General features: G+C 45.0%; 1 protein-coding gene across 1 annotated transcript in view; it reads left to right on the forward strand.

The window, feature by feature from the left end:
- Positions 1-3,113: 3,113 nt before the first annotated feature.
- Positions 3,114-13,098, forward strand: part of PCDH18 (protocadherin 18) — a 10,736-nt gene continuing 751 nt past the window's right edge. The window contains exons 1-3 of the mRNA XM_015411579.1: positions 3,114-5,995; positions 6,995-7,080; positions 7,190-7,353. Of these exons, the coding sequence (XP_015267065.1) occupies positions 3,536-5,995; positions 6,995-7,080; positions 7,190-7,353 (2,710 nt within the window). The 5' untranslated portion in view covers positions 3,114-3,535. The remainder of the gene's footprint in view (positions 5,996-6,994; positions 7,081-7,189; positions 7,354-13,098) is intronic.

The raw sequence follows: 13,098 nt of genomic DNA on the forward strand, positions 1-13,098 counted from the left end.
TTGTGCAGTAACAGACCACCTCACAAGTCTCTTGAGAAACCTGTATAAGGGCCAAGAAGCGACAGTTAGAACCAGATATGGAACAACTGATTGGTTCAGCATAGGAAAAGGCGTACGACAAGGATGTATATTGTCACCTTGCTTATTTAATATATATGCAGAGTACATCATGCAAAATGCTGGCCTGGATGAATCACAAGTGGGAATTAAGATTGCTGGGGAAAAACCCGGCCCCATCACTCCTTGGCAAATAGAAGGGGAAGTCGTGGAAGTAGTGACAGACTTCACGTTCCTGGGATCCCAGATCACCGCAGACTGTGACTGCAGCCATGAAATTAAAAGACGCCTGCTCCTTGGGAGGAAAGTGATGGCGAACCTAAACAGCATGATAAAAAGTAGAGACATCACCCTGCCAACAAAAGTCCGCATGGTCAAAGCAATGGTATTCCCAGTAGTCATGTATGGCTGCGAGAGTTGGACCATAAGGAAGGCCGAGCGCCGAAGAATAGATTCTTTTGAACTATGGTGCTGGAGAAGACTCTTGAGAGTCCCTTGGACTGCAAAAAGATCAAATCAGTCAATCCTAAAAGAAATCAACCCTGACTGTTCCCTGGAAGGCCAGATAATGAAACTGAAGCTCAAATACTTTGGCCACCAAATGAGAAGGGAGCACTCACTGGAGAAGACCCTGATGCTGGGAAAGATTGAAGGTCAAAGAAGATGGGGACGGCAAAGGATGAGATGGTTAGACAGTGTCATCGATGCAACGAACATGAAATTGAGCTAACTTCAGAGGATGGCGGAAGACAGGAGGGCCTGGTGGGAGATGATCCATGGGGTCGCGAAGAGTCGGACTCGACTGTGCGACTGAACAACAACAACAAAAGTTAACAGCATTAGGATGCAAGAGACGACATGGTGGGATTCGAAAATGTTGTCAAGCAACAGCTGATTTATGGCAACTCCATAGAGTTTTCAAGGCAAGGGACTTTAAGAAGTGGTTTGCCATTGCCTGCCTCTGGTTAGCAACTCTGGATTTCCTTGATGGTTTCCCATCCAAATACTAACCACAGGGTTGACCCTGCTTAAGCTTCCATGATCTGATGAGATCAGGCTAGCCTGGAACATGCAGGTCAGAGCAAGAGATGACATGCATGCCTGAAAACTGTGTGTAAGTGGTGCTGTGCAGCCACCTCCCCTTCAGCAAACTCCAGTGAATGGCTGACCAATCATTCAATCCAATCTTTGACCAATCAGTCACATATTTGCACCTGGTGATTACAAAGTAATCCAACCCCACACAGGAGTACAAGCATTACTAGTTCAGTCTATGGATATTGATGAGATGTGTGATTTCACAGTGGATTTTGGTGGGGTCCATATAAAAATCATGAGACTCCATGAGCCCAGGATTCATATTTTTAATGCCACAGTGAAGGACTCACAGGAGACAGGATCTCTTGAGGGTAGAGGAATCTGTCTGCCGCTTAAATGCAGCAAGAGTTTATTTATACACATTCTGCTCCTCTAAAGGTGAGGTGAGGATGTTGGCTTGCACATACAGACACGGGGAAAAACAGATACTTAGACAGAATGCCTAAAATGCTTCCACAGTATCTTAAGACTTGTTTGCAGTTTCAGGATGTGCAAAGGTCAGGACTCTTAGTGTACCAAAGTCACTGATCAACCCTATCTTTACAGAGTCTGGATGTGGCTCAGAACCAGAACTGGCATGCCATATCGCTGATCCTTACCCACACCACAGGTCACCACAAAGTGCTGGTTCAACATTTTCAGTGGTACTGTTTGCAGACATGACTTTGGTGTGTGATTTGATGGTGAATTTGAGAGGACTCCACGTAAAAATCAAAGGGGGCCCCTTCCTCCCTTTTTCACCAGTGGAAAAATTGGTTAAATCCAATCCATGATATGCATGGTGTGGTCTATATGGATATGCTTAGCAGCAACACAGTGACTAAAGGGAGCCTCCATATCCAGAGGCAGGAGCCCTCTGAAAACCAGTGCTGTGAGGCAGCCTCAGCCGATACCCCAGGGCAATTGATTGGCCACTGTATGAAACAGGAAGCTGGACAAGATGGACCACTGGTCTGCTCCAGCAGGCTCTTGTTATGTTTTATGAGCTGCAGTGATGGTGGTTTAAGATTGTTTCTGTGTATGTTTCAGTCATGTGTATTCAATACAATCCATTTAAAATAATCAAGATCCGGCTTTTACGCACTTGGCTTTTAAAACAAAGATGAAAGGGTGCTTCTGAAGAACTGTAGTAAAAGGAAAGAAAGCACACAGAAAGCAAAGGCAGCCCAAGCCTTGCCAAGTGCTATCTGTACTTTCATCAGAAGCCAACTGAAGGACGAGGCTAAGCAAGCATTTCCCTGACTTTAATATGAAGGGAAAGAAAAGATGTGGGGGGGGGGAGGCATTATGGGAGGGAGTGGGGGAAAGTTTGCTGCTAGAAACTTAAAGCTGCATATAGAGAGCCAGTTTGGTGTAGTGGGTAACTGTGCGGACTCTAATCTGGGAGAACTGGGTTTGATTCCCCATTCCTCCACTTGCACCTTGCTGGATGACCTTGGGCAAGCCTTAGTTCTAATCAGAGCTGTTCTTGAAAAAAGAGCAGTTTCTGTCAAGAGCTCTCTCAGCCCCACCTACCTCACAGGGTGTCTGTTGTGGGGAGGGGGAGGGGAAAGGAGTTTGTAAGCTGCTCTGAGACACCTTTGGGTAGTGAAGGGAAGTAAATCCAATCTTCTTCTTTACAAGAAAGAGAGGGACCAAGTGTCTTTTAAAGGGGGGGGGGGGAAACTTTTTCATCAAGCAAACTTATTCAAACGATCCGAGTGACTTAATGAAACTTCGAAGTACACAGGCGTGAAGGGAATGGGTTTGGGCAAACTCTCGTTAAAATGACGACCCCCCCCCCCCCCGCCCGCCCGCCCGCCGTATGACTTCACTGTCCTTTGATTTGGAAGGCAGCTGATTGGCTGGGAGCGATTCAACACATGCAGCCGGGCAAAAGCTTTGTCTGAGTTGCACTGAAGTTGCACGGATTTTTAGAGGGGAGTCTGCTATGCAGGCGGCTTAGTCGGCGGCAGAGCAGGGAGAAGGCAAGAGGCGCCTCTTCGGAGCGAGAGCCCGCCCTGGCCGCTCCGCTCCGCTCCCTGCCTCGGCGCTCGGTGGAGGCAGAGTCGCTGCGGCGGGAGGGACCCCTGATGTTACAAATCCGCCGGCGGAGACAGAAGAGGCGCCGCCAACTCCAGGAGAGGGAGGGAGCCCGGCTTGCGGGAAGGATGCCGACGGGAGTCTTGCAGCCATCTGCATGTATGTAAGCAACTTTTGCTGAGCGGGGAGGGAATTGAAACTTTGCTCTGCCGCAGGAGGGGATCTTCCGGCCGAAAGACCCAAATGAGCCCCGGACTGGAGGGACCCGCAGAAGTCGGCAGCGCGGCTTGGTAACTTACCGGGGGTGGGAGGAGGACGGGCGCGCGGGGCTGCCCAGAGGCAGGGGCCGCCGAGGACGATGCACGCCCGAGTCCTTTTTGCCCTGGCGACCCTGGCTTGCCTGGAAGGCGCGGCGGGCAAGACGCTGAGGTACAGGATTTACGAGGAGCAGAGGGTGGGCTCGGTCATCGCGAGGCTCTCGGAAGATGTCGCCGACGTGTTGTACCGCATGCCGAACCCTTCCTCGGTTCGCTTTCGAGCCATGCAGAGGGGCAGCGCGCCCTTGCTGACGGTCCGCGAGGATAACGGGGAGGTCAGCATCGGAGCCAAAATCGACCGGGAGCAACTCTGCCAGAAGAACTTGAACTGTTCCATCGAGTTCGACGTGATCACGCTGCCCACCGAACATCTGCAGCTTTTCCACGTCGAAGTGGAAGTACTGGATATCAATGACAACGCTCCGCAGTTCTCCAGGGCTCTGATCCCGATCGAAATCTCCGAGAGCGCAGCTGTGGGGACCCGCATTCCTTTGGATAGTGCCTTTGATCCAGATGTGGGCGAGAATTCCCTGTACACGTACTCCCTGTCTGCCAACGATTTCTTTACTATTGAAGTTCGAACCAGGACTGATGGTGCCAAATACCCAGAGCTCGTTGTGGTGAGCGAGTTGGACCGGGAACTGAAATCCAGCTACGAGCTCCAGCTCACGGCTTCCGACAATGGGGTGCCTCAACGAAGTGGATCTTCCATCCTGAAGATCAGCATTTCTGATTCCAATGATAATAGCCCCGTTTTTGAGCAGCAGACATACATTATTCAGCTTTTAGAAAATTCACGTGTTGGGACTTTGCTCATTGACCTCAATGCCACTGACCCGGATGAGGGTGCTAATGGTAAAGTTGTGTACTCCTTCAGCAGTCACGTGTCTTCCAAAATCATAGAGACTTTTAAAATGGATCCTGAACGGGGACAGCTGACCCTTTTGAAAGCAGTGGACTACGAAACCACCAAATCTTATGAAATCGATGCTCAGGCGCAGGACCTGGGTCCAAATTCCATCCCAGCTCACTGCAAAATCATCATTAAAGTTGTTGATGTGAATGACAACAAGCCAGAAATCAATTTAAATCTAATGTCTCCAGGGAAGGAAGAGATTGCTTACATTTCTGAAAAGGCTTCCATGGAGACATTTGTTGCTCTTGTCAGGGTGCAAGACAAAGACTCTGGTGTGAATGGAGAGGTGGTTTGCAAACTTCACGGCCATGGCCATTTCAAACTTCAGAAGACCTACGAGAACAACTATTTCATCTTGACAAATACCACTCTGGACAGAGAAAAGCGATCGGAATACAGCTTGACTGTTATAGCAGAAGACAGAGGAACACCAAGTCTCTCTACAGTGAAACATTTTACTGTCCAAATTGTAGATGAAAATGACAACCCACCTCAGTTTCAGACAAATAGATATGAAATTGTTATTTTGGAAAATAACTCCCCAGGGGCATATATCACCTCTGTCACAGCAACTGATCCTGATCTTGGAGATAATGGACAGGTGACCTACACTATCTTGGAGAGCTTTATTTTGGGAAGCTCCATAACCACCTATGTGACTATTGATCCCTCCAATGGAGCCATCTATGCACTTAGAACCTTTGACCATGAAGAAGTCAACCAGATTGCCTTTGTGGTTCAAGCCAGAGATGGAGGGACACACCAGCTTGCCAGCAATACTACAGTGATGCTAACCATCATTGATGAAAATGACAATGCTCCTGTGATTGTGGGGCCAGTACTGCACAACAATACAGCAGAGATCTCAATCCCTAAAGAAGCTGAAAGTAACTATCATGTCACAAGGATAAGAGCCATAGACAGAGACTCAGGTATGAACTCTGAGCTAAGCTGCTCATTAGCAAGTACTAGTGAAGATAGCCTCTTCATAATGGACCCCCACACTTGTGACATCTATCTCAATGCGAGCGTTGAGTCTACTAAGTCAACAGAGTGGGAATTTTGGGTGGTTGTTCAAGACAAAGGAAGTCCTCAGCTCAGTACCAAAGCACTTCTAAAATGCAGTGTTTTTAAATATGTTTACCTGTCTTCATCTACAGAAGCCCCTCATATTAGCCACTCCCCGGATGTATCCATGATTACAATTATCTCCTTAGGAGCAATATGTGCAGTGCTGCTAGTCATCATGGTTGTCTTTGCTACAAGATGCAATCGTGAGAAAAAGGACACTAGATCCTATAACTGTCGTGTTGCAGAATCCACATACCAGCATCACCCCAAAAGGCCATCGAGACAGATTCATAAAGGGGACATTACACTCGTACCAACTGCTAATGGTACTTTACCAATTAGAGCTCACCACAAAGCTTCACCATCATCGTCTCCAACACTAGAAAGAGGACAAATGAGCAGCCGTCAAAGCCATCACAGCCACCAGTCTCTAAACAGTCTGGTGACCATCTCATCAAATCACGTGCCGGAGAATTTCTCTCTTGAGCTCACACATGCTACACCTGCTGTTGAGGTAAGATCACATGACGTGCCATATAAATACACTGTCATTCATGGGTGGACCTCCTACAGCCACTTCACATGTAAAGTGTTGCCCACACAGTATGCACTCGAAATCAGTGGGCCAACTGTTGTATGTACCTATATTTTCAGTGTGTTCTTCTATGTGCCAGAAGTCTGTGATTGGCAGCCACTTCGCAGTGCTTGTATACCTTGTGTACACACAGTGTTACACACCTGTGTCCCATGGGTTATACATTGTTTGCTATACAAAGTAATCTCTGTGAAGCAAATATGTGAAGTGGCCCTTAGGATACATTTTCTCTGCATGCATATATGAACCATGAAAGGAAGTCAGTTTCTTCATAGTCACAGTGCAATTTTACTTAAATGTTAAATAGCATGTTTATTAATGGTATTTTTTGTTGCTAGTCATGTACCTTTGCATCCTGCTTCATGTGGAACATTGTTCATCAATGTTCCCAAGATGCTTGAATCACATGTTCATCTCTCATTATGTAGACAAATTGAATATGTTCTTCTATATACAAGTAACCCAAAACAAGGGAGCAAATTAGAAATATTTTGGTGGAATCGTGGCTACAGATGCTGTAACAGCTTGTGTTACTGAACATGCAAATATGTTACTAAATGTGTTTTAGGGCCCTGAGCTCAAGTCCCTTAATGTAAGCTGATTTTTTAATTTCAGTGGAATTCAGTCTATTCCCATCCAAATACTTCAGCTTAACAAGACTGAGATCACACTTTAGGACTAATTATTTTAAACCCTGAGGCCAATAAACAGGGCTGGATGATATCAGTGAAGTCTTGTTAGGTGATTTCCATGATCTGCTGTTGCTATATCTTATTATAATATGGATAGGTTTCAGTTAATTTTTTTAAAGCATCTAATGGTGAGGGCGGGCTAGAAGAACTTAATAGATGTGAATTTTCTTTGGAGACATTTAGATCTTGTTTCCAGGAATCAGTGTTTTTGTGTTTTCCTTAGCAGGTCTCTCAGCTTCTCTCGATGCTTCACCAAGGCCAGTACCAGCCAAGGCCAAGTTTTCGAGGAAACAAATACTCCAGAAGCTACAGGTGAGGGTTTTAGTTTGATCAATGTTGAAGGTGGTCTCACCTGTGAGCACAAAGTACAGAAGCCAATAAAGGATAATGCAATCAACATGTCACTTCCGTTTTATCACAGGTATGCCCTTCAAGATATGGATAAGTTCAGCTTGAAAGACAGCGGTCGTGGTGACAGTGAAGCAGGAGACAGTGATTATGATTTGGGGAGAGATTCTCCAATTGACAGACTTCTTGGAGAAGGATTCAGTGACCTTTTCCTTACAGATGGGAGAATTCCTGCAGGTAAAAATGCAATGAAAGTTGAATAGTTGATTTACATTGCTCTCTGACTGTCACAATGAGGCAAATTCACATTAAGGAAAAAAAATGAACTCTTTACCTTTCATGCTTTTTCACTTTGACCTTTCCCTTCATAACAATCCCTACAGTTTTCCCCTCCCCCAAAGTGGCATGCTGCTGGTGCATTTGATAGCCTGGTATTAAAAACTTGACCAAAGCTGGATGACAGCTGTTGGTATTGCATGCATCCCCACAAGCTAGCTTTTGAAATCCTCTCTCAAACAGGCAAACAGCCACAGTAATTTTTGTACGTCTAAATTTATAATGGGAGTAGACAATTTGGTGTAATGCAGTAAAATACTTCAGTGGCAATCTGATATGTATCTCTGTGATCATAAATTAATGCACAGATTCCACACCTACAATACTTAAAGTACTTTGCACTGAATATGCATTCAGCAGTAAAGCCCGCATGGTGTTGAGTGTCTGAACCAGGTATCCACTGAATGAGAAACACCCACATTTAGGTCAAATGTGTTGTTAGTTATCACCAGTGCTCACTGAAGGAGGACAGGTTAGGAGGCCATCTTATTTCTTTTCTGGTGGACCTAGAACCATTCCATTTCTTTTTAATCAATGAAAACAATCCCAAGATAAAACAGGGCTACACTGGTATTGGTGAATATAAGGCCACATTCATTAGCAACGCCTTTTATAGTAACTCCATTATTGGAAGTGACTGATAACTCACTGTAATTATTTCAAAGTGTGCATACCCACCTCAATACTTTATGCAGCAGTTATATACCTAAAGATGGTGAATTGACCATTGGTAAATTTAATCTGGCCTTAAATTGTCCCACTTCCTTTTTACACACACTTTAGATATTGAACATCACAGTTAGAATAGTGATTAGACAGTGGGACTGCATCCATGATGCAATAGTAACATTGTATAACTGCTATGTTCCAGGCACTGTATGTTGTGAAGTATGCTATTTTGGAATGTGAGGTAGGACAGATATGAGATGAGCTCTTTGGTCGGGATGCAAAGAACTGTTAAGGTAATCTTGGTTCACGTACTGCATCCAAAATTCCTTGCAGCAAGGCATTGTAAAGGTCTGCCATGGCAAAAGAAAAAGGGTTTTTTGGCTCTGATCCATTGCACTGGCAGCAACATGTGAAGTAGACCCATACACTCAGAATGCTTGCTGATCATCTTACCTACATAAGATAGTTATGGTGGTTCATCATTTGATGTTTCAGCTGATAGTATTTATCATCAGCTCTTAAGAATGGATCAGTCTTAAAGATGTGCAGAATGCCAGCCCAGAAGTACAGGCATCTTGTATCTGGCAAGTAAAAAGGTAAAGGTAAAGGTTCCCTTGCTCGAAAGCCAGTCGAATCCGACTCTAGGGTTGCGGTGCTCATCTCCGTTTCAAAGCCGAAGAATCAGTCTTAAAGATGTGCAGAATGCCAGCCCAGAAGTACAGGCATCTTGTATCTGGCAAGTACAAGCATTTTAAAAGGTTGCTGCCAATTATTAACAAATTAGAACTGTGCTAGAGTATTTGACTTCCAAATATATGGAACATCTTTGGAATAATGTGAAAGGTGTTCTTATTCATGCCACAAACTATGCTGCAAACCTATGCCATTGTGCTGATTTGCACAATGTTCCAGTGTAACATGTAGAGGTTATGGCTATGGCTGGTACAACTATACCAAACCATGTTAGCACCATGGTAGTCATTTGCCCCACCATAGGCTCAGTCTACTGATTTAATTATTAAGTTCTTCCACTCACTCCCACAGCAGCATCTTATCAGGCAAGCTGTTTCCTAATGGCATAAAAACAGAAGGCTTAAAATAAGATAGAATTTCAAAAGAGTGGGGGAGAAACCAAGCCAGTGTCCTCTCCACTACCGGAACCAATCCTCCTGAAGTTCCATATTAAATTCAATAATTTAGATTGTACTCATAATATAAGCTTATACTCCTAAATAACTCTAGATATTGTCTTGAGGTTCTTTCTGCATAATATGTTCCAGTAACTCTGCGTCATCAAAACAGAATCATATTTCTTGCTTATACTGAAACAGTGTGCCATATATCTACATTTTTGTTTAGTTTCTTCGACACAAGGTGTGGCAAGGGGCATTTTCTGTGACTGACCAGTGTTTGTATCTATCTATGCAATTTTATCCCACCCTTCCTCTAAGGAGCTAGGGTATTCCTGGTGATTTTGGGGGTGGAGCCTAGGGAGGGTGGGGTTTGGGGAGAGAGCTCAGCGGGGCATTTAGGTATATGCCACAGAGCAGAGGTCATTTCGGGGGGGAACGTGGGGGATCGCAGTTCCCCCGGGTGAGGTACGGGGGACATGACGAAGCCCCGCCCCCTGCTTCCGGCCGCCCCGCTTCCGGCCCTCATTCAGCCAGGAGGAGGCAGGGGAAGAGGGAGGGTAAGTTGCTTCTCCCCTGCCTCTCCCCACCCCTGCCTGCCTGGGTCCAGGGAGGGCCTTTGCGGGGCTTCCTTGTACTCCCGCCGGCCTTGCAGGTCCACCGCCAGGCCCCTCATGGGGCTCGGCAGTGGAGCTGCAAGGCTGGCGGCGGCGGCCAGGACCGTTGGGGGCAGGGTGTGTGTCCTTATGACACACTTCCGGTGATGTCAGGGGGTGTGGCATATGCTAATGAGTTATGCTAATGAGTTCCCCTAGCTCTTTTTCTACGAAACGACCCCTGCCACAGAGTCCATCCTCCAAAGTAGTCATTTTCTTCTTTGTCCTCTGAAGATTGGCTGCATTTCCAGGATCTCCAGACATTACCTGGAGGTTTGCTATCCTACAAGGCACTTAGGCTGGCATGCACAGTTCTTGCCCCTACTCTATCCCATAATCAGCCTTGTGAGATAGGCCAGGCTGATGGAGAATTATTAGCCCATGGTCATTCAATGACCTTTATGAAAAGTGGGGATTTCAGTCCATGTCTCCTAGGTCCTAGCCTGACATTCTAATAACTACACTAGGCTTTATTTATTACATTTATGCTCTGCCTTCTTCCATTATTGCATTCAAGGTGGCTAACATAAGATTGCCAGGCAGTCAACAGATCAGCTGTGCTAGATTGGGTCAATAGCTGATCTAGTCCACCATCCTGTTTCCCACATTGAATAACCAGACGACCCCAGAAGGTTTGCAAGCAACTTTCCAACCTTCTCACTGATCTCGGATTGCCAAACTCTAGGAGGAGCCTGGAGATCTCCCAGAACTACATCTGATCTCCAGACTACAGAGATCAGTTCTCCTGGACAAAATGGCAGCTTTGGAGGGTGGACTCTGTGGCATTATACCCTGCTGAGGTCCCTCCCCTCCCCAACTCTACCTTCCCTGGGCAGCACCCTCGAATCTTCAGGAATTTCCCAATCTAGAGTTGACAACCATGTACTGATCAGGCCTATTCCTAATAAGCATGTGCCCCTTAACTATACCCTCAGCTGCACACTTTTTAAAATATTTTTACCCACCCTGAATATTTTGAAATCCCCTGAGCCAGCCCTTTAAGTGCTCTGCTGCTTTAATCATGCAGCCTTTTTGTAGCTCATCAATAAACCAACTATTTCTTGCCATATCCATTGTAGTAATAATTGGACCCTAGCTATGTCAGTGTCTGCAAAGGAAGAACAGAAGCAAGTACAAACCTGGGGGAGTATTAAATGCGAAGAATGCAATATGATGTATATGACTCAGATGGCAAATGAAATGAGCAGTAGTGCAGTCCCAATATAAAAATCAATGCTAACTTTTAGTTGGAATCTTTCTAGAAAATAAAATATTAAAACCCATCAGAATAATATAGGTCATCTTGTGTGGACTTGGCAACCAATAACAAGTCCATTTAATTTCTGATTTAATTATTAAATCAATAGACAAATCAGTTACAGTGAGATCCCCAACCCTCTGCAGATACTGTATGACGCTTATGTGTCTGCTTATGTGTCTGCATATAAATATTCAAATAGCAAGAATGCACTTATTTACTTCCTAAAAACACAAGAATTGCCTTCCTGGATCAGATGAAGATCCACCTAACCTCGGCATGCTGTCGCCAAAAGTGGTCAGGCAGATGCTGCTGGGAAATTAACAAAGAACATCATATGATCAGTGTTCCCTCTAAGCTGAGTTAGTGTGAGCTAGCTCACATTTTTTATCCTCCGGCACATACATTTTTGTCTTAGCTCAGGAAGAATGGCTCCAGAGCAAACTAATTTATGGAGTAGCCAAATTGCTTGCTTACAATTTTAATGCCAGTAGCTCACAACGTAAAAAATTTTCTCACAAGACTCCACAGCTTAGAGAGAGCATTGGCTGTGATTCACCATCCCTTACCTGTTTGTCTCTCACCTAGTAAATCTGCCTTGGAACTTCTGAACCTCTGAACGTTGCTTCAAGCTATAGGGAATGACAGACCCATCTTACACAAATATGTTTAATGTCTTTAGCATTATCTGTGCTAACTACCATTGTGGTATTGCAGGGAAATGCATTGCATAAGCTTCTCGCAAGAAGAATTACTTCCATTTGTTAGGCCTCATTCTACTGGCAGTCAACATTAGTGATGTGAATGGGAAACCCTGCATGTATATGAGCCACATGAGCACATTATTACGACTATAAAGCTCTAGACTGGGCTGAGAAATGTTGCACCTATCCAGCCATCATTATAAAGCCACTTAAAATAGCGAGGAACCTATGTCAGTTTGTGAAATTCAGTGCCAATTGGAAATGGTGGGACATCCTGCTTCATGTAGGAGGCAGTTACTGGCTTATATCCAGTGAAAACTCCTTGTGGAGTGGAACTTGCACAGTGGGAATTTCCAGTTTCCCCCTGAAATGCCATTGCTAGAGATCATGGTGCAGGTGGGGGGGGGGGTCAAAGTAGAGGCCTACAGTGCAAGGAGCAACTAGCAGAATCTGCCATCCCCTCTTACTTCTTAGGAAGGGTTGCATACAAGCTGATGTCACAATTCCCTCCTCCTCACCCTCAAATAGCTTTGCCAAAGCTCCTTATTATACCTTATATGATCTGCTAAAATAATAATTTCAGGTTTTAGAGTGATCAGACCCTACAATATTTGTGTTTATGACTTAGATTTATGTACTGTTTAACTGCAAAAAGTTCTCAAGAAGTTCAGAACAAAACCTGGGGTGAGGAGAAACTCTGCCCAACTATCAGATTATCAAATTAAAACAATTTCAAACATCAACTAAATATTTAATAAGCCCAAGAAAACAGCAACTCTCAAGGGACAGTGAGGGGAAAATGTTGGGGGAAATGAGGGAGGGGGGAAACAGTATCACACTGTTGCCATGATGTTACTTCTGGCATGACCTGGAAGTGACACCATCATGTTGGGTGGTGCTCTAGCATTGTGCTAGAGTGCTAGAATGTCATCCCTGTGTAATGATGCCACTTCTGGGTTGTGCTGGATGTCGTGTCACCTCATTGTTGGTAATGCTGTGACCTCCCCCCCCCCCCCCCCGTGGTAAGACAGACATAAAGCCTAAAGTATGGTGGAAGAGATTTGAACACATACACCGCATACCAAGGCAGCAAGTATAAGCTGAAACAATGTCCATCATCTGCCAGATAAGGTAGTATACCATACACAGGTCAAAAATAGTAAGCACAACAGAGGCATGTTTTTATTGCCGTTTGAATTAGGGAATCACTGGACATTAACCTCTTACTT

This window comes from Gekko japonicus, unplaced genomic scaffold (assembly GCF_001447785.1).
Source record: "Gekko japonicus isolate JY-2015 unplaced genomic scaffold, Gekko_japonicus_V1.1 scaffold11, whole genome shotgun sequence".
Lineage (NCBI taxonomy): Eukaryota > Metazoa > Chordata > Lepidosauria > Squamata > Gekkonidae > Gekko > Gekko japonicus.